The 18,624-nt window shown below is 47.1% G+C and overlaps 2 protein-coding genes across 2 annotated transcripts; both read left to right on the top strand.

Annotated features, from left to right (window-relative positions):
- Window positions 1–46: 46 nt before the first annotated feature.
- YBEY (ybeY metalloendoribonuclease) lies at window positions 47–1,245 on the top strand. Its single transcript, XM_030453951.1, has 3 exons — window positions 47–385; window positions 767–835; window positions 1,061–1,245. Exons 1-3 carry the CDS (start codon window positions 47–49, stop codon window positions 1,145–1,147), a joined length of 495 nt encoding a protein of 164 aa, XP_030309811.1. The 3' UTR covers window positions 1,148–1,245.
- On the top strand, window positions 1,157–10,429 carry POFUT2 (protein O-fucosyltransferase 2). The gene is made up of 9 exons (XM_030453950.1): window positions 1,157–1,412; window positions 1,935–2,185; window positions 3,279–3,423; window positions 3,754–3,864; window positions 6,063–6,129; window positions 7,709–7,834; window positions 9,078–9,258; window positions 9,552–9,675; window positions 9,927–10,429. The coding sequence occupies exons 1-9, from the start codon at window positions 1,243–1,245 to the stop codon at window positions 10,078–10,080; spliced, it is 1,329 nt and encodes a 442-aa protein (XP_030309810.1). The 5' UTR covers window positions 1,157–1,242; the 3' UTR covers window positions 10,081–10,429.
- The last annotated feature ends 8,195 nt before the right edge of the window (window positions 10,430–18,624 follow it).

Here is an 18,624-nt window from a genome sequence, read left to right as displayed (position 1 = left end):
CCGGCGGAAGGGGAAGCGGGAGGGCGGCTCTAGCACCGCTGCCGCCATGAGCGTGGCCCTGCGGAACGCCCAGCGCTCCGTGCTGGTTCGCCGCGCCCCGCTCCGCCGCGCTGTCTGCGCCCTGCGGGAAGCCCTGGGAGCCTCCCGCTTCGACGTGGGGTTGGTCTGCGCCGGCAATGAGCTGATGCGGCGCCTCAACGGCGCGTACCGGCAGTGTCCTGAGCCCACCGACGTCCTCTCCTTCCCTCTCCACCGGGTGGCGGCTGGGGAGCTGCCGCGGCCGCGCTGCCGCGACGAGTACAACTTAGGAGACATCTTTCTGGGGGTGGAGTACATCCATCAGCAGTGCCGCGACACCGGGGAGGACTTTGACAGCGTCCTGGTGGTGAGCCCCACCGCGGACAGCGGTTCCTCTAGTTCGGTGTTTCAGAGAAGGACAGCCAGAGGTTGTCCCCCAGGGACCGGGGAGCGGCTGCCGCTTTCCTGGCCTGGCTGGGCTAAACGAGCAGGTGATGAGCTTGCAGCTTACCTTGTGTTTTAAAACTTCAAATGAGTAAGTGGCGAGTTCGGGTGCTACCTCATCTGTGTCGTTTTGTATTCAGAGCGCTGGCAACCTCTGGCAAAACGGCAAATGACTTGCTACGCGGTTACCATGAGCTCTCCTCCTATCCTGGCTGGTGCGGGGGTTGTCTGTGCTACTGAGCTACTGGCATCGGGATTAAGTTTGTAATAGATGCCTTCTGTCCTTGCCTCTTTCTGTGCGCAGGTGACGGCAGCCCACGGACTGTGCCATTTGCTCGGCTACCGGCACGACACTAAACCTGAGTGGCAGCAGGTACGGCGATACCTCAGAGCAGGGGAAGGCGTGCGGTATCCAGCCCGTGTCAGGTCTTGCCCGGGTGGAGAGCATTACCCCGTCTCGCCTCCCCTGCCCAGTGGACCGGGAACCAGCGGGTCCGGTCCGAAGCTGTGGCTCTCCGTGATGCCGGCGTTGGCAGGCGCCGGGACGCCACCAGCCCGGCCGCGGAGCACGGCGCTGCCCGTGGCTTCTCTCCTGCAGATGTACCAGAAGGAGGTGGAGATCCTGGAAGAGCTGAACCGGGTCACCGGTGCCAGCCTGCGGCCCCTGACCGCCGGCCTCTTCTGAAGGAGCCGCTCCGGGGACGCCGCGCTCGCCTCTTCCTGCCCGCGCACCGAGGGACGGAGGCGCCGGGCCGGGGGTGCCCCGGACGAGTCGGGACGATGGTGGCCACCGGCCCCGGCCCCGGGCTACTGCCGCCGCTGCTGCTGCTGTGCCTGACCGCCCTCGCCCCGCCGCCGCCTCCCGCCGCCGCTCAGCCGCCGCCGGACGCTCTCCGCGCCGGCCACGCCGCCTCCTCGCTGCCCGCAGCCGCCGCCGCGCAGCGTACCAGGTGGGGACGGGTCCCCGGGGCCTCGCCTGGAGAGTTGTCACCGCTCAGACCCAGAGAGGGTCCCCCGCCGCAGGCCAGTCCTGCCTGCCGGGGATAGCCCTGTCGCCGGTGGGACCCTCCTCTCAACCCAGCCTCTTGTGTGGTGCCCTGAGGGGTCCCCCCGCTCGTGGCCTGCCATGTGTGTGTCAGAGCCACCAGCTGGTGGTCATGTTAGGTCACCTGCTGGTGCTGTTTGGGCCATTCCTGGAAGATGCTGCTGTCACAGCTATCTCGGGGCTTTCCTGCTCTGAGTGTGACAAGGGGAATAGGTCCTTTCCTTGTCTCTCCTGAACATGTTTTCTTGCCTTCTTATTTAGCTTACTGGAATTACCACCAGTAATGGGCCAGTTGTTTCATCATTCTCACCATGTGACCTTCAGAATGTACAAGACATCTGAGGGGAGACATGTTTGTGGGATAAACAAAAAAATATAAAAAGTTTAAACTCCCTGAAGTAATTATATTGCTTTCTTTTCTCCTCAGGTACCTCTTGTATGATGTAAATCCTCCTGAAGGGTTCAACCTTCGCAGAGATGTTTATATTCGCATTGCTTCCCTTCTAAAGACTTTGCTGAAAAGTGAGAACTGGGTGTTAGTTTTGCCTCCTTGGGGACCTCTTTATCACTGGCAGAACCCAAACATCCTTCAGGTCCGGATCCCTTGGTCTGAGTTCTTCGATCTCCCAAACCTCAACAGGAACATCCCTGTCATTGAATATGAGCAGTTCCTTGCAGGTAGAGTATGGAGTCATATAACCTGTGGTCTATGATTACCTAACTATTTGAGGTGGCTTCTTTACAGATTTATCCATATACGTGCCTTTATCCTTATATGTGAAATAAAAAAAAGGCTAAATTGGCAAAAGGAGGGATGGGAAAGAATGGTGCTGAATAAAAAACAGCTAGGAACAAATAACACAATTATTTGGCAGCTCATTAGATGTAGCACTGTTGTCCCTTTGACTTCCTAGGGACCCCAGAGAAAGGCAGTTAATGTCTATGGTTAAAATAAGTATTTCTGCATGATTCTGGCAACAGTAGCAATGCTGCAAGGAGAGAGAGGCAGCCTGCAGCACTGTGTCCAAATCCAGACAAGCCACATTTTTCTGGAGGTGATTGGACAGTAAAAGTTAATTCTTCAGTGAACTTTTTCATTGTCAGTGCTGCACGTACTCAAAATATGTATCCCCCACTTTTTGTGTACAAAAAGTGAGAGGCTTTCCCTAGAAATATGAAAACCATTAAGTTGGTTCCTTTAGGACTGAATGCCATGTTGACCTAACCACCATATACCAAATCCTGCAGCAGTGTCACAGACTTTTTAGGCAAAGGAAATAAAGGCCACCAAATCATTGCCCCCTACTTTTCAGTAAAAAATGTATAAACCCCTGAAATTCAGGGAAAGAACTTGCATTTATTATATGCAAGGAACTCATCCCTTTCAGTGCATACAGCACTGAAAACCTATGCTTCATGGTGTGTCTTGCCCAGCTCTTAAATTTACATTTGCATGGTGATTCAGTTCTGTCTGGCACATTACATCACACATAGCTGTGTGGCAGGTGCAGATTGTCACATCCCCTGACCTTTACAGCTTTTCTGGCTCACACAGATCACTGAATCACAGAATGTTAGGGGTTGGAAGGGACCTTAAGAGATCATAGAGTCCAACCCTATATCTTCCTTTCCTCTTTTATAGGGAAAACGTGGAAGAGAATAGTGTAATATTAGCATACCTAGCAGATTTTTAACAGCAAGTAATACCAGTTCCTACCTTCATTGTGTGGTTTTTCATACTCAAAAATGCTTTGCTTTGCCTTTTGCTCAGAATCAGGTGGGCCCTTTATTGAACAGATTTATGTTCTACAAGGCTATGCAGAAGGATGGAAAGAAGGAACATGGGAGGAAAAAATAGATGAAAGGCCGTGCATTGATCAGCTTGTGTACTCCAAAGACAAACATGGGTACTACAGGTAATTTCTAGCAGTCCTGTCAGTCTTTTAAATTGTATTTCATGAGACATTTGCCTACAGAACAGACTAGTGCAGTTGTTGTCGTGTTGTCTGTGAAATTTTGGATCCTAGGGTGTTGACTTTACTTGTAAAGCCTTATCAGTAGTAAAATGTTACACTAATACTAGAAAATTTAATTTTAGGAGTTTTTGTTTCACACAAAGAAAGGAGCTGGCTTGTTTATTTACATTATAAATCATCTCTCTAGGGTTTACTCTTTATTTATTTTGCTATATGTGGCATTAATTGAAAATTCAAGCATGTGAATCAATACTTTTTCTCCTTTTTCAGGGGATGGTTCTGGGGTTATGAGGAAACACGAGGCCTAAATGTCTCTTGTTTGTCTGTCCAAGGGTCTGCCTCTATTGTGGCTCCCATCCTTTTGAAGAACACTACAGCAAAGTGAGTTGCCTTGTGTTACTGACTGTTGTCTTGCATGCTGGGAAGAGCATGGGGAACTTCCTGGCTATGTCCCACTTCATCACCAAGTTATTGTAATCTATTAAAATCACTACAGAAGGAATTTACACTGTAAGATACACCTGACTGTAAGTTAGGTTAAATGCTGCAGTCAAAAGGAAATAGCCTTGAGCTCCTTCATATTCTCTGTCATGCAGCTAAATGTCTTTGCCACCCTCTGTTTACCTTTCCTTCTTTTACCCTTTGATGCTGGGTCAGGAGGGAACAAACAGTGGAATTCGTGTTTCCCAAGCCATATCTTTGATCTCAAGTTGCTATGTCTGGTCTCCTGTGATACTCATCATCAATACTGTGAGCCAGGTTTAGAGAAAGCAAGCAACATGCTCTGGTTTTCTGCTCTGAGATACTTCCAGGGTGATCAGAGGAAAGGAAAGCTTGTCCATGAGAATCTACACTTAGATTAATTCCAGTGTCAAATATTTCCAGTCAGCTGTGACCCTGTAACAGCTGAAGGCACCGTAGTAAAGCAAAAGCTACTGGGATGCAGGGGAGAACAGGAAGAGGAAATAATCACTGTCTTTTAATACAGCAAGGGACTAAATCAATAGGAGAAACAAAACCCATGTAGGCTGAGGTGCAGTTCTACCATAAGAGAAAAAAACACCCAAGATTTTGACATTAAACAATTAATTGAAAATGAGATGAAAATTCCCCTAAGCAGAGGAGTGGGGATCTGTAGTATCTCCCACTGGGAGAGGAGGAAGCAAGGTCTTGTTTTTTACCAGGAATGTTGCCCCGTTTGTAGGAGTTACACCATAATCTCTGTTAGTGACAGCAGAAAACTGGATTAAATAAGACATAGAGGTCTCCATGTTTAGCCCTACAGTTAAGTCTTTCAAGGCAACTGTCAAAGGTTTGGCAATGAGGAAGGTCAAAAGAAAAATCAGGAGTGGTGCTTAAGTGTTCTTAATAGGCAGTCAGGATGCCTTATCCACAAGATCACATTTCTCAATCAGACACAAGTAGGAAGAAGTACCATCATAACAGCAACATAAGGGCAGCTACAGTGTTTCAAGTTAAAGCATGTGAAATCCAAGAGGCTAAAATCAGATACCTGCAAAAAGGTAGAAGAACTGAGCAAGTGTGTTGTGCTTCCCCTAACTCCTGTCACACTCTCCAAATTTGTGGTTGTAGGGACCTTCAGAGCTGAAAGTGATTGTCCTGTCTCTTCTGTCCTTCAGCATGGATGTGCACAAACTTCCCTTCCACCCCATCCACAAAATCCTGGGACAAGGCCTAAAGGTTTTGCACCTTAACCATGCACACTGTGAAAATCCACCTCTGACCTGCAAGTTCCATCTAATGTCTCCTAGTCTGTGCAGTGCAACAGGCAGTGAACAAACAGCTCTACTCCAAGCATGACTTTGCATCTCCCTATCATATTTCCCCTCAGTTGTCTCCTCTGCAGAGTCCTGGCTTCTTTAGTTGTTCTTTATGTGGAAGCCATTCCATACCTTTGGTCATCCTCACTGCCATTCTCTGAGCCTTTAGAGTCCAGCTGGATCCATCCTGCACAATGGGTGTGGGTCAGTCCATTACACAGTGATACAATGACATGCTCTGCTTAGTGCTCTCTCCTTTTTCTGGTAATTCCTACTATAGAAGCTTCTCTTTTTGACCTTTGGTGAGTGTTGCCATGACACCTTTGTCAAACTGTCCTCATTCCTGAGCATCACACCCCTTAACTTATTAGTTGAAGCAAGTTTGTTGGGTTTTTTTACTAGATGGACTCCTACAGTAGTTTCATCTGCCCCTTCATTGAGCCATCAACAAACTTCTCCCCTTTACATGGCTCTTCCTGTTGGCAATCTTGTTTCTCCAGCAGCAGCTATTATGAGGAATACATGATGGGCCATTAATGCTTGTTCATGTTTAACTGTCAGAATTAAGAGTGCTATTTATTAAGGAAGAGAGCAGGAAGTGGCATAGTTCCCATCTCTCCCTAGCAGGCTGGGGGCCACAATTTGCTTAATAGAGAAGAGGCTGTCAGCCTGCTCCTCCCCCCTGCCCCCTTTGCAAACAGATCAGTTGGTGCTTTATCCTAGTACCTGTATAAAGAAACATCAGAATGTAAATTCTATTCTTAAGGAAACTGCACTCAGTTTTACAATTTCTAATAGGTCAGTGATGTTAGACAGAGCTGAAAACCTTCTTCACGACCACTACGGAGGGAAAGATTATTGGAATGTGAGTATTTTCTAGTCAGCTTCTCTAGACTTTCTGCTTGGTTCTGATAAAAATCCAATAACTGGTATGTGCTGCAGTTTTGCCTCTGGTTTCTTTTCTTTAAAGTAATTTGTTTCTTCTGTTTCAGTGGTATATGCTAAAGGTGGTCTTCAGGCTGCTGTGTGTTAATGTAATGCAGGAATTTGTCCTGTTGTCTTACCCCCAAAGACTCAGCACTGCAGGGCATTGTGTTTAGAAGGACCTCCCCTATGAAACACTCTGCCATCAGCAGATATGTGCTGTTTCTTGTCTAGTCAGCCTCAAGATGAAAGTTTCCAAGAGAATTCCCAGAATGTTTGTGCTTCCCAGTGCACTGCACTGCTAGGGGTTGCCTGCACATTTGCTGTAACCCTGTGCCTCACACCTTGGCTAAGGTGCCCAGTGACTCCATCGGAACACATTGTGTTGACATTCCAGAAAGGAGGGGAAATGTCTCTCTCTGAACCTCAGCAGACAGCATGTAGGTTCTCCCTTGACAGAAATGCTTTGCTGGAGGATTTGGGACGGGTTCGGTGCTGACACCTTCCAAGATGCTAGAAGAGCAGGCTTTGTACTTCCATTAAATAATTTAGAGGAGTGTGGATTTCCAGGTGTGATGGATCAAGACTAAGTTGTTTTGTGCCTTACTGAATGATAAGGGAGGGGGGAACCACTTCAACCAACAGCAAGCTTGGCATATGAAGGAATGGCTGCTCTGGAAAAAGGTGGACAAAAAAAAGCTGTTAGAGAGCAGTTCCTGCCTCTTCACTTAGAGCAAGGCAAAGGCACCATCAATGTGGCCATGTCTTAGAGCACTAATAACTCTCTGCCTGGCTTCTCCACTGTGGAGTGAACTCTGTCCACGTGGGCTTCCCTGTGCTGAGAAAAGAGAGGCTGTCAGAAATTGAAAAGAATTGGTTTTGTTGCACCTTCTTTGGTCCCAATCACGAGAGGCAGCAAACTTGTAGGAAGTTAAGAATGACACCAAATTGCCAAGTGTCCTTCTTATGTGGTGTAATCACATGGGATTTCCTTAGTTCTGTTGTCTGTGCCTGTGAAAGAGAAGGGTGTGTGGGACTGTGTGCAGTGGTAACTACATCACAGAATTTTTGAAAGAGCTTATTATTGACAGGTGAACAAAGTAATTCCTTTTTTGACACTTTTCCACTGAATTTGCTAGGTGTGTGTCTGTGGCTAGACACATGACTGTTTTTTTTAAGCTGGTGTGTTTTACAAGGTGAAATATTTACCCAGCTTTTGTTCCCAAAGGTGGGCTATATTGCTAGAGTGTTAATTTGATATATTATGTGTTCTGTTGTGTAAATTACTACAGTCTACCCTGTATTGCAGGATCCCATGAGTATGCTGGTTATAAATGTGCTTATGATTAAGACTAAAGAGTTAAAGCTCACGTGAAAGGTTAGAAATTGTTGCTTGTAGTGCTGCATGGAGGTATCAGAAGTAACTGCATCCTGGAAGCTCTGTGTATATGAAGCTATCTCCACTTAGCAATTTTTAGCTCTCCCTTTTTCTGATTTGCCATCTGCTCTTATTCCAATAGACCCGTAGGAGCATGGTGTTTGCTAAACACCTCCGTGTAGTGGGAGATGAGTTTAGAAACAAATATCTTCAATCCACGGATGAAGCAGACAGGACTCATTACAAAGAGGACTGGACACAAATGAAGGTAAAATCTTAACAGTCTGTTTCCCGTAAAATTTTTTTTTCTTTCTTCATTCTTGTACTCCTCCTGGCTGTACTCTGCAGGAAGTATTTGAAGACATGTGAATTCAGCTCTCCCTACTCAGATCAAGGTGGACATGCATGCTCCTACTGTACTATCGTAGAATCATAGAATTGGCTGGGTTGGAAGGGACCTCAGAGATCATCAAGTCCAACCCTTGATCCATTCCTGCTGCAGTTACCAGACCATGGCACTGAGTGCCACATCCAGTCTCTTTTTAAATATCTCCAGGGATGGAGAATCCACTACTTCCCTGGGCAGCCCATTCCAATGTCTGATCACCCTCTCCGTAAAGAAATTCTTTCTAATGTCCAACCTAAACCTCCCCTGGCACAACTTAAGACCATGCCCTCTTGTCTTGTTGAAAGTCGTCTGGTAAAAGAGACCACCCCCCCCCCTGGCTCCAACCTCCTTTCAGGGAGTTGTAGAGAGTGATGAGGTCTCCCCTGAGCCTCCTCTTCTCCAGCCTCAACACCCCCAGCTCCCTCAGCCTCTCCTCATAGGGTCTGTGCTCGAGTCCCTTCACCAGCCTGGTTGCCCTCCTTTGGATCCACTCCAGCACCTCAATCTCCTTCCTGAACTGAGGGGCCCAGAACTGGACACAGGACTCGAGGTGTGGCCTCACCAGGGCTGAGTACAGGGGCAGAATCCCTTCCCTGGACCTGCTGGCCACACTGTTCCTGATCCAGGCCAGGATGCCATTGGCCTTGGCCACCTGGGCACACTGCTGGCTCATGTTCAGCTTCCTGTCAATCCATATCCATATCTGTCAATACTGTCTTCTCCCTGATCAGATAGCAGAGTCTGTTGAGGTGTGGTTGTCTGGTTCTGGGTGTCAGATTTCTGTTACCCTTGGTTCACTAAAGAAACTTGTATTTCTGCTGTATTCAGCATCATCTGTGGATGTAAAATTCAGCTGCAAACTGCCAGATGTGGATTTGGTCAAGGGGAGCAATTTTGGTTTACAAAAATTTTGCACTCTAGTTTCTCCTGTGTGATGCAGGCCACCCAACATCAAAATGCTGCATTAAGTGTCCCAAAATACTGCCAATCCATACCTTAAAATGTCTTTCTGCAGTTAGAGTAAATCAGGCCATTATCCAGAGATGATGCATTCAGGCTTTTTTTTGTGTGATTAAATAGTGATGCTCTCAAATTTCACAGTCTATTGATCTTTCTTTCTTAGGTTAAGATTGGCACAGCTGTTGGTGGTCCATACCTTGGGGTTCATCTCAGAAGGAAAGACTTCATTTGGGGTCACAGAGAAGATGTTCCTTCCCTGCAAGGAGCAGTCAAGAAAATCCGCAGCCTCTTGGAGATCCTTAAACTTGAGAAAGTTTTTGTAGCCACTGATGCTGTTGAGGAGGGTAGGCACATTTACAGTCAAGTTAGGATTAATAACCTGACAATAAGTGCAGTGATTACCACTTTTTATAAATGACTGGAAGTTCAAATGTCTCCATCATTGAATGGAGAGTTCAACAGTTTTGGGCAGCTGTTTCCTTCCAGGTTGTAGCTGCTGTAAAATTTATAGGTAGATTTTGGTTTCAGTTGCTTCTTAACTGCTCACCCAGGGCTTCCTTCCTTAAACACTTAAATTTTATGACTGCAGTGAGTTGCTGTATATAAGGTAAAAAATCTGTATCATTCTCTTTTTCAGAGGTTGAACTGCTCAAGAAATTGCTGCCTGAGATGGTGAGGTTTGAACCCTCTTGGGAGGAGGTGGAACTCTACAAAGATGGGGGCCTGGCTGTGATTGACCAGTGGATCTGTGCACATGCAAGGTACCAAATTTGTATTTCTTCTTTGAGGAGCCAAATTGTACTGTCACAAAATTGAATATTGTTTTTCACCTAGATATGGCTGTTTAGAAATCACATATGACATTATATAATTGATCTGCAATATTTACAGAATATATATTTGATAATTTAATTATTATTTCAATGAACATTAAAGTTCATTTGACTGAAACAAATTACTTGCATTTTAAAAGTCTGTTCCCTTCAAATACCTGTTCTGATGTTGTTCACAGGTATTTTATAGGCACCTCAGTTTCAACATTTTCCTTCCGGATCCATGAGGAAAGGGAGATCTTGGGATTTGATCCAAAAACAACTTACAACCGATTCTGTGGTGAGAAAGAGAAAAACTGTGAGCAGCCAACTCACTGGAAAATTGTATACTAAAATACAGAGAAATCCAAGGACGTTTATACCGGCAAGCTCAAAAGAATAAGGAAAAACTATGGGACTCTACCCTCTTCTCAGTGTTTACCTGATATTTGGGTTTTGAAGTATAAGCAATATTCACCTGCTTAGCCAGGCACTGGTGGGAGTGAGGAAGATGAAGTCAGCCTGGGATCCAGTTCTAGGATTAGAAGACAATACCAGACACTGCAATTGAGCCTTGAAAGGCAGAAGGTTGTCCTGAAACTGAGTAACAAATGAAGTAAGTTGCAGTTTTCTTTGAAGCTATGAGGAAGAAGAGGAACAATTTAACTTTTATAAACATAATACAGCTCTGGTCTGTTACATATTTCTGTCTTTATTTTTTGTTCTGTTCAGTGTTTTGTCTCTGATCACCAAAAATATATATGTCTTTGTTTTGTAACCTACACTACATCACCTGCACATCTGCTACTTCTTAGGGAAATCTTTCCTTTTCAAGCAGTAATTTGGGAATGTTAAAATTGCAGTCATTGCTTGATAAAGGAAGAAGAGATGGTATTTCTGCTCAAACACCAGCTGCTTCTAATGGTAGGTCTGTGCTGAGAAAGCCACAGAGATGGGGCTTGTAAGATGGTAGGGTTAGAGGTGCGGCCTCACCAGAGCTGAGTACGAGGGCACAATCCCTGCCCTGGTCCTGCTGGCCACACTATTGCTGATACAAGCCAGGATGCTGTTGGCCACCTTGGCCACAAGGCACCTGGCCCTGCAGCACCACCTCACCGGATCCCTAAAAGGGTCTCAGAGCAGGCAGGAGTTGTCAGTGGGATGGTTTATGGTTGATGGACACCTCATCCCCCTGGTTATGGCACTTAGGCAGAAGTGAGCCAGAGACACTGCACAGAGGGGTGTGAGGGGAGAGCAATACATGATACAAAGAGGGGTCCCCATGTGCCACCAATGTCACCGTATGTCAGGACAGACTGTAAAAAACACCAAACCAGCAGAACAACCAATCTGCTGACATGGTTATTCATAAAAAACCCCCTCAGAGTTTGTAATTGCCTCTGGCAGCTGTTGGCTGAAGCTCAGAGACTTGCCTGTGTCACAGTTCATTAAGTGCTGTGGCTCATTAAGTAGCAGCCAGTTTACTTAACACAGAGGAGAGGCTGTGGCTGGAGCTGCTGTCCTATTTGCCTGCCAGGACTGAACTGAAGCCCATAGGTTGCTGCTGTCAGTCATACAGGGACCAGCATGGAAAGGCAGCTTGTGGGAACAAGTCAAGGACCCCAGAAGGTTATTTACAGGTTTTTTTTTCCATTACTTCTGAAGGAGCTTTTGGCTCACTCAGCAGAGGCATTGTCCAGGCTTGACTGAAAGTCAGAAATGTGGTGCTGACCACAGAGATCCTGGTGCAGATCAAGGGCTGAAACCCCTCCAGCCACCAGCTCGTAGCCAGTCATGGGGCCACTGGATGTGACCAGGGAGTTTTAGGGACTGAAATCTCAAACTAAATGTAGGCTGAGGTGTAACACGATGGCTGTTATCACACCAATGGACAGACTCACCAGGGGACCTGTACTCCTGTGGACTGGGAATACCCATCCTTTAAAAAAAGCCTGCACAGTCTTTCACAATATTGTGACTAATTCCCTGATAAAGGCAGGTGTCACAGGAAAAAACTAAGGGCCTGTCTCATGTTGAACGAAGCCTTCAGTTCCCCTTGGATGGGTACTTAAAGACAAGGAGCAGCAGCCTGGCTGTGCTTACTGCAGAGATTGTACCAGATGACAGGGGATGGCAGGACAGGGCACTTTCACAGCTCTGAGCTCACCACAGGGCTGGTCCTGAATCACTGCAACCAACACCAAGCCTGGGACACAGCAGCTAAGGAGGAGCCAGTTTTAGCCATTGCAGAAAGCACAACTCCAGGCCTTGTAATATGCTGCCAGAAAACAGAAGAATCACAGAATCATTTTGGTTAGTAAAGACCTTTCTGACTGTCAAGTCCAACCATTAACCCAGCACTGCTAAAGCCACCCCTGAACCATGTCCCCTAGCACCACATCTACACAGCTTTTCAATCCCTCCAGGGATGAGGACTCCACCTGGGCAGTGGAGTCATTACTCCACTCTGATGGAATGCCCCTGGGCAGCCTGTGCCAGGGCCTGAAAACCCTTTCATAAAGAAGTTCTTCCTAATATCCAATCTAAACCTCCCCTGGCACAACTTGAGGCCATTTCCTCTTGTCCTATCAGTGCTTGGCAGTGGATGAACAAGAGCATCATATAACTTGCCACAGGAGTTGGGTCAGAAATGTCCTGCTCCCATGGGCTCTGGCTTTCTGCTCAGTGCCTACAGCCATGGATTTTGCCTTGGAGAAGGGTGAGAGATGCCTTCCCAGGAATTTCCTTTTCCTATTTATAAAAAAAAGGATATTTCCTTTTCCTATTATAAAAAACCTAAACAAAACTGGTTTTGGCATCCAGTAAGATTTTTTGGTTTTGAGCACTTTGTCTTAGCAAAGGAAAGCCCTTTCCCTTCAAAAAGAAGAGAAAACAAAAGCCCATGCACAGCCAGCCCCCCCCCCCCTTCAGCCCCCAAAACCACAAATGGACTTGCACCATTCCTTTCTCCTTCTCCATAGATTAATAGGATTTGGTTTGCCAGTACTTACATGCAGATAACTGTATGCCCTAAGTGAGCTGCTTTCATCTGGAGAGCAGGTCCTGGACCACAGCAGTTTGCTCACTCTTGAGAACTGACCCTCAGCCCCAGTGATCAGCATAACCAGAAGGAAGAGCAGGGTCACGGGGATGCCTCAGTACCCCTGGGAAGGGTGCCTGCTGCTTGGTGGCTTCATCTCACCACAGTGAGCCCTGTCCTCAAGGCAGATTATTCTCCACATGCATCCAGGGATGCTGCAAGCCACAGGCACTCAGGATCGTGAAGCCCAGCTCCTCAACCCCATCTCAGCAGAGAAGAAGAACACCCCAGAAGCCAGTCAGGATGTTGCACCTCCTCTGTGTTTTGCCCTTTTGCAAACTGACTTGCTCTGCACCCTCTGCTCTGCTTAATTGATCCCCTGCCCATCTTCAGCAAACAAATTGTTCTCCTGTCTCATTCATAATATGCTTCAAATAAAGTGTGCTTCTGCCTGAGTGAACACCCTTCGGGGGTACTTTAAATTGTCACAAAGCATTAAGCTTTCCCTGATATCTGCATTTTTACAGTGCTGGGTTTTCACAATGGCCCCTGGAGCTACACATTATCTATTTCAAGGGTTATGGAGACTTATTGTGCTTGAACAACTTGGCTAGGAATGCAAAGCTTGCTTTAAACCAACTTCTTTCCATCCTCCGTTTCCCTAAAAAAAAACCCAAAACAACTGAGTTTTGCTTTTTCATCCTGAAAACAAAGAAGAGAACCAAACCCCAAATCATGCTGCTTGATCCGTCTCTCAGAACCCATCAAATCAAACCACAATGTGGTTTAAACTGGGCAAGAGGTGTAAGGATTCCTGTCCTTGTGGGACTGGAGGTCCTGAGGACCAGCAGCTGTTGCAGTCAATTCATCCTGGTCTTGCTGCTTGAGGAGCATCACTAAGAAAATCAGGGAGGTTGAACCTCCCCAGAGCATATTTCAAGAATGCAGCCAGGGTGCCCAGGAGATTTGACCCCTAAGAGTGACATCCAACCACAAGCTTGTAGGTTTACTCCAGGCTTAATGATGGTACAGAAATACTGCTGAAATACTGCAGTCTGCATTTCTTCAGTGATGCCAGACCCCTCTGAAGAGCTTGCGTGTGAAGAAACTCAGTGAAACACACAGAGATGAGCAGGTTGGATTTTGCTTGTGTTTGCACAGAATTAGAAAGTGAACCAGCTCTGCCAAATGAATTATTATCACAAGAAAGCCCTAAAATTCTGTTTTTGGTGTTAAGCCTAGTATGAAGCATCTCTGATGAGAGAGAAGCTCCCTTATTTGTGCGGGATGGCTTTGGGAGCAAGGAACATCTCAGCATCAGGAGGTGGGGATCCAACTGCTCTGGTTTTGTCTTTGAATCTGCATTATAATGGGAAAACAAACAGACAACAAAACACCAAGACCAAGGTCCCACAGTCAGTTCTTGGGAGCTCTGTGACGGGCAGCAAGGCACAAATGCACACCCAAAAGCACAGAGCAGTATGAAGGCCTTTCACCTCAACTGATGCTGGCAGCTTCTCACCCCACAGCCTGCCTTGTTCAGAGCCAGTGAGAGCAGATTTGGAACACGAGCTTGGCAGAATACTGGAAAAGCAGGGATCAGAGCTGCTTCCCAGCTGGAGTCTAAAATAACTATGAGATTACCTCCACAGGGGCACATGTATAACACTTGGCGTATTCCTCTCCCAGCTTGCTGCAGTCTTGCTTGGCTTCCCTTTCCCAGTTCTTCAAGGTCTCCTTCACTGCAGAAACTTTATTCCTGCCAAGGGGGGGAGGGCTAAGTTCCTCCTTCCCACCACCCGTGGGTACATGTCCCATGGGGGTGCTTTGCTGGCAGCCTCCAGAGAGCCCCTCTCCCTGCCCCTCTGCCTGGCTGCCAGAGGCTGCCCAGCTCCTCTGCATGACCTGCACCCAGGAGTGCTCCCAGGGGTGCTCCTTTCCTCTCTGCATTGGGAAAAAGATCCCAGAGCCAGCAGGCAGGTGGACACTTTGGGAAAATTACTTGGAAATTAACTGCAGGCAAGAACTTGAAGGCTAGGATCAACTCTATAAATGCCAGGATTAAGTCCATATAAAGCTTTGTCCTCCAGGGGCAGGAGAGGAGAAGCCTGTTTCTGCTTCCAGAAGTTAAAGCCTGTTTCCAGAGTTAAAGTTAACCTGTCAAAACACAGCTGATCTCCCTTTAGGGATGAACTGAATCCCATGGGATCACTGTAACTCAGAGAGCACCTCAGAAAGGTCACAGAATCATAGTGTTATGGGTTGGAAGGCATCTCTGGAATCCAGCCTCTCTTCCAGAGCAGATTAACCAAGCAGGTTGCACAAGGTGACATCCAGGCAGGTTTTGAACATTTCCAGGGATGGAGACTCCACCATCAGTCTGGGCATCCCAGTGTTCTGTCTCCCTCACAGTAAAGAAGTTCCTCATGTTTAGATGGAACTCCCTGTGTTCAAGTTTGTGCCTCTTACCTGTTTTTCTGCCTCTGGGCACCACTGAAAAAAGACTGGCCCCATCCTCCTGACACCCATCCTTTAAGTAGTTAAAAGCATTGACCAGATTCCCCCCTCAGTCTTCTCCAGAGTAAAAAGACCAAAAATAAAACTAAAAGGTCCACCCCAATGTGATTATGCTCTACAAATTAGCTCAAATAACTCTACTCACTGACCCAACAGGAAGGCAACAAGATCTGAGCAAAAGCAAGGATCACCCCAAGACACAAGGTACTGTGCTGGCCTCACCAGCAGCAGGGGTGACAGGTTTGGTGTCACTTCTGTCTTTAGGGCTGATGTAAAGCTCAACCCATCTCTGAGCTCCTCCACTCTGTGTGCAGGCATCACATTGCTTGTCTGCTAGATCCTTTAAAGCTGGGCTCTGCTTTCTGAAAAGTAAACCCAGCTATGGATTTTGCAGAGGAACAACATGCAAAGGGATTTTCTTCTCCCTTGAGAGCTGCATTTCACTTTCCCTTTCAGCTTGGGCAGGGATATTTAACACTAACACTATTTCACACTCAAGCCAAGGGTTTTTCTGGCATGAAAACCTCTCAGATGGGTTTGAGGATTTAGCAGCCACTGCTGATAGCTGGCCAGGAAGAGGGGAATTAATGATTTTGGATGAGGGGACAGAATTCAAAGCAGAGATGGGACACACACTCTCTGCTCAGTGGAAAGATATTTCTGAGACATTTCAGTGATGTAACAACAGTTCCTCTGTTAGAAAAGGCAGAAGCTTCTTGCAGTTGCAGAATACACATCAGAAGAAGGAGCAAGGATTGTAATACATGGTTGTAGCCAACAAACAGCTCTAAAGTAACACCAGGGATAGGTGACTCCAACACTGGTGCTTGTCAGTTTAGCATAAAGCTAATTCTGTTCTGTCCTGAAACAGGAAAGTGTCAGGAGAAGGGATCTGACAGACACCAATCTCAGTGATGTTTTAATGGACACAGATTGGCAAAGTAACACAGCACCTCCCAGGTAACCCTTCACCTCCCAGGGCAAACAGGTAACTCTCCAGAAGCCAGGTGGTTCCTGAGGAACCAGCCCATCACAGCCACATGTAAGCCAAGAAAGATGGACTGACAGTGCTCACCTGTGAATCAGTGCCAGAGAAGGACAGATGCTCCCCTTCCTGGCCTCCTCAAGTTACTGGTTCTGTGCTGGTATCCAGAAAGACTGGCACAGGAGAGGCTGGCTTCACCCTCTTGCCATCTTTGTTTACAGAATGTCAGCAGCTCTGGTCCTTGCCTGTCTCAGATGCACTGCTGCTGTCACCCTGGGTGATTTAATTCACTCCATGTAGGTGTTCTACCCACCCATGGAAAATTAAAGTCTCCTCAAACTTTGCAGAAGGCAAGAAATACAAAAGGAAAGCTAACATGCTCTTTTCTTGAAAAGAAATGGAGCACTGGAGGCCAAACAGAGTGATGAGTTTTGACTCCAGCTTTTTAAAACCTGTAGACTGAAGTAACTTTCAGGAAGAAACAATTAAATAGGAGAGCTGAAAACATTTCTTTTAGAAAGATTTCACATTAAATTCAAGATTATTTTTTGTGACACAGGCATTTATCAAACAACATGAAAAGTTTCAGCCCATCTAAATTCATCTTAGGCACAGAAAATACTGCTAATGATGATGATGATGATGATAACACAACCATTACTCAAAATTACCTCCTAGCTGTGAGCTGGTTACTCCTTCCAGGGTGATGGATGATGTGCTCCTCCATCCTTTGTATCACCAGCCAGGCTTGGAGAGTCCTCAGACCTATCAAAAAGATACACAAATGTATTTCTCTGGGCAGACAACTGGTCACAAATGCCCATTGTGCATCAAACTTGTGGGCACTAAAGGTTGTGTACATGGCAGCCCACTCAACTTGTTGGGTACAAAGCATTACAAATTCCAGATGTGAAGTGCCTGCATATTAGAAGAGACTTTATACTTCACATAAGTTGTGTTTGTATTTATTTAAACCAAAGTTAAAAGTGCCTCAGCTGTTCCCCAGGAACACACTAGTGGATTTTACACCCACTGTCCCAGGTGTCTGGGTCTGTGTTTATCCTCTCAGCTGCCATGGGAGCTCAGCATGGCTCAGGCACCCAGTCACAGCTAGCAAGGAGCACCCAGGCCAGGCATGAACAATCACCTCCCACATCCTCCTTCATCCCTGCTTAATGCAGGAGCCACCACAAAGCCTTCTGCTCTGCTGCCTACAGCTCCAACCCCTGTGTGTAATGGATGCTGCATGCAGGTGGCATGGGCAAACATCAGGCTGAGCTTTTATAGAAATATTTACCTTGCTTTCTGCTGTCTTGGGGCCTTGGGATACATCTGCTCCTGGCCTCTGTGTTGCCACCTGGGGACTGGTGCTTTCAGCCTCCTGAGTGCAGGCAGCATCCTACATTAGCTCCCCCTCCCAGCTGGCTCCAGCCCAGAGCCTCGTCTTGCTGCAGGCTGTGGTTCCCAGCCCACTCCCCACCCCCAGCTGACATTTGCTGGAGCTTGGGAAAACAGCAGGCATGAGGGCAAAGAGAAAGATGCAGAGTAAAGTAAAATAAAATTTAAAAAATTCCCTTCTGTCTCCCCCTCCCCTGCATGACTGCCCTTAAAGGTGCTAAATTTCCTCCCTCCCCAGTTATAACCCAGCAGGGCACAAACAGAGCCCCAGGTCCGCTACAGGTGAGGGGGACACACCAGGGGCTGTTCCTTTAGAGGGAATGGGTCAATCTGTAAGTACAGAGTCAATCCCCTCCTTGCCATCCACCTTCATCTCCCCGTGCCAAAAGGCTGGACTGGACCATAACTGGACTTAAAGAAAATCCCAGACTGGTCTGGGTTGTAAGGAACCTTAAAGACCATGCAGTTCCAACCCCTCTGCTATGGGCAGGGACACCTCCCACTACACCAGATTTCTCCAAGCCCCATCCAACCTGGCCTTCAACACTTCCAGGGATGGGGCAGCCACAGCTTCTCTGGGCAACCTGGGCCAGTGTCTCACCACCCTCACAGCAAAGAATTTCTTCCTCATATCTCAAGTCAATCTCCCGTCCCCCAGTTTAAACCATTCTCCCTTGTCCTTATCACTCCATAGCTTTGCCAAAAGTCCCTCCCCAGCTTTTTGGAAGCCCGTGTAGGTACTGGAAGGTGCTCTAAAGTCTCCTCTTCTCCAGGCTGAACAACCCCAACCTTCTCAGCCTGTCTCCATAGCAGAGGTGATCCAGCCCTCTGAGCATCCTCATGGTCCATTTTCATAACCCATGGTACAAGCCCTCTGAAATGCCACACCACCAGGGTGTGCAAATCCACAGCCCACCTTGAGGACCAGGTGGCATCACCCACTGGATCTGGCCAACAA

Source organism: Calypte anna, chromosome 7 (genome assembly GCF_003957555.1).
Source record: "Calypte anna isolate BGI_N300 chromosome 7, bCalAnn1_v1.p, whole genome shotgun sequence".
In the NCBI taxonomy this organism is placed as follows: domain Eukaryota; kingdom Metazoa; phylum Chordata; class Aves; order Apodiformes; family Trochilidae; genus Calypte; species Calypte anna.
This window is presented reverse-complemented; position numbering and strand designations above follow the sequence as displayed.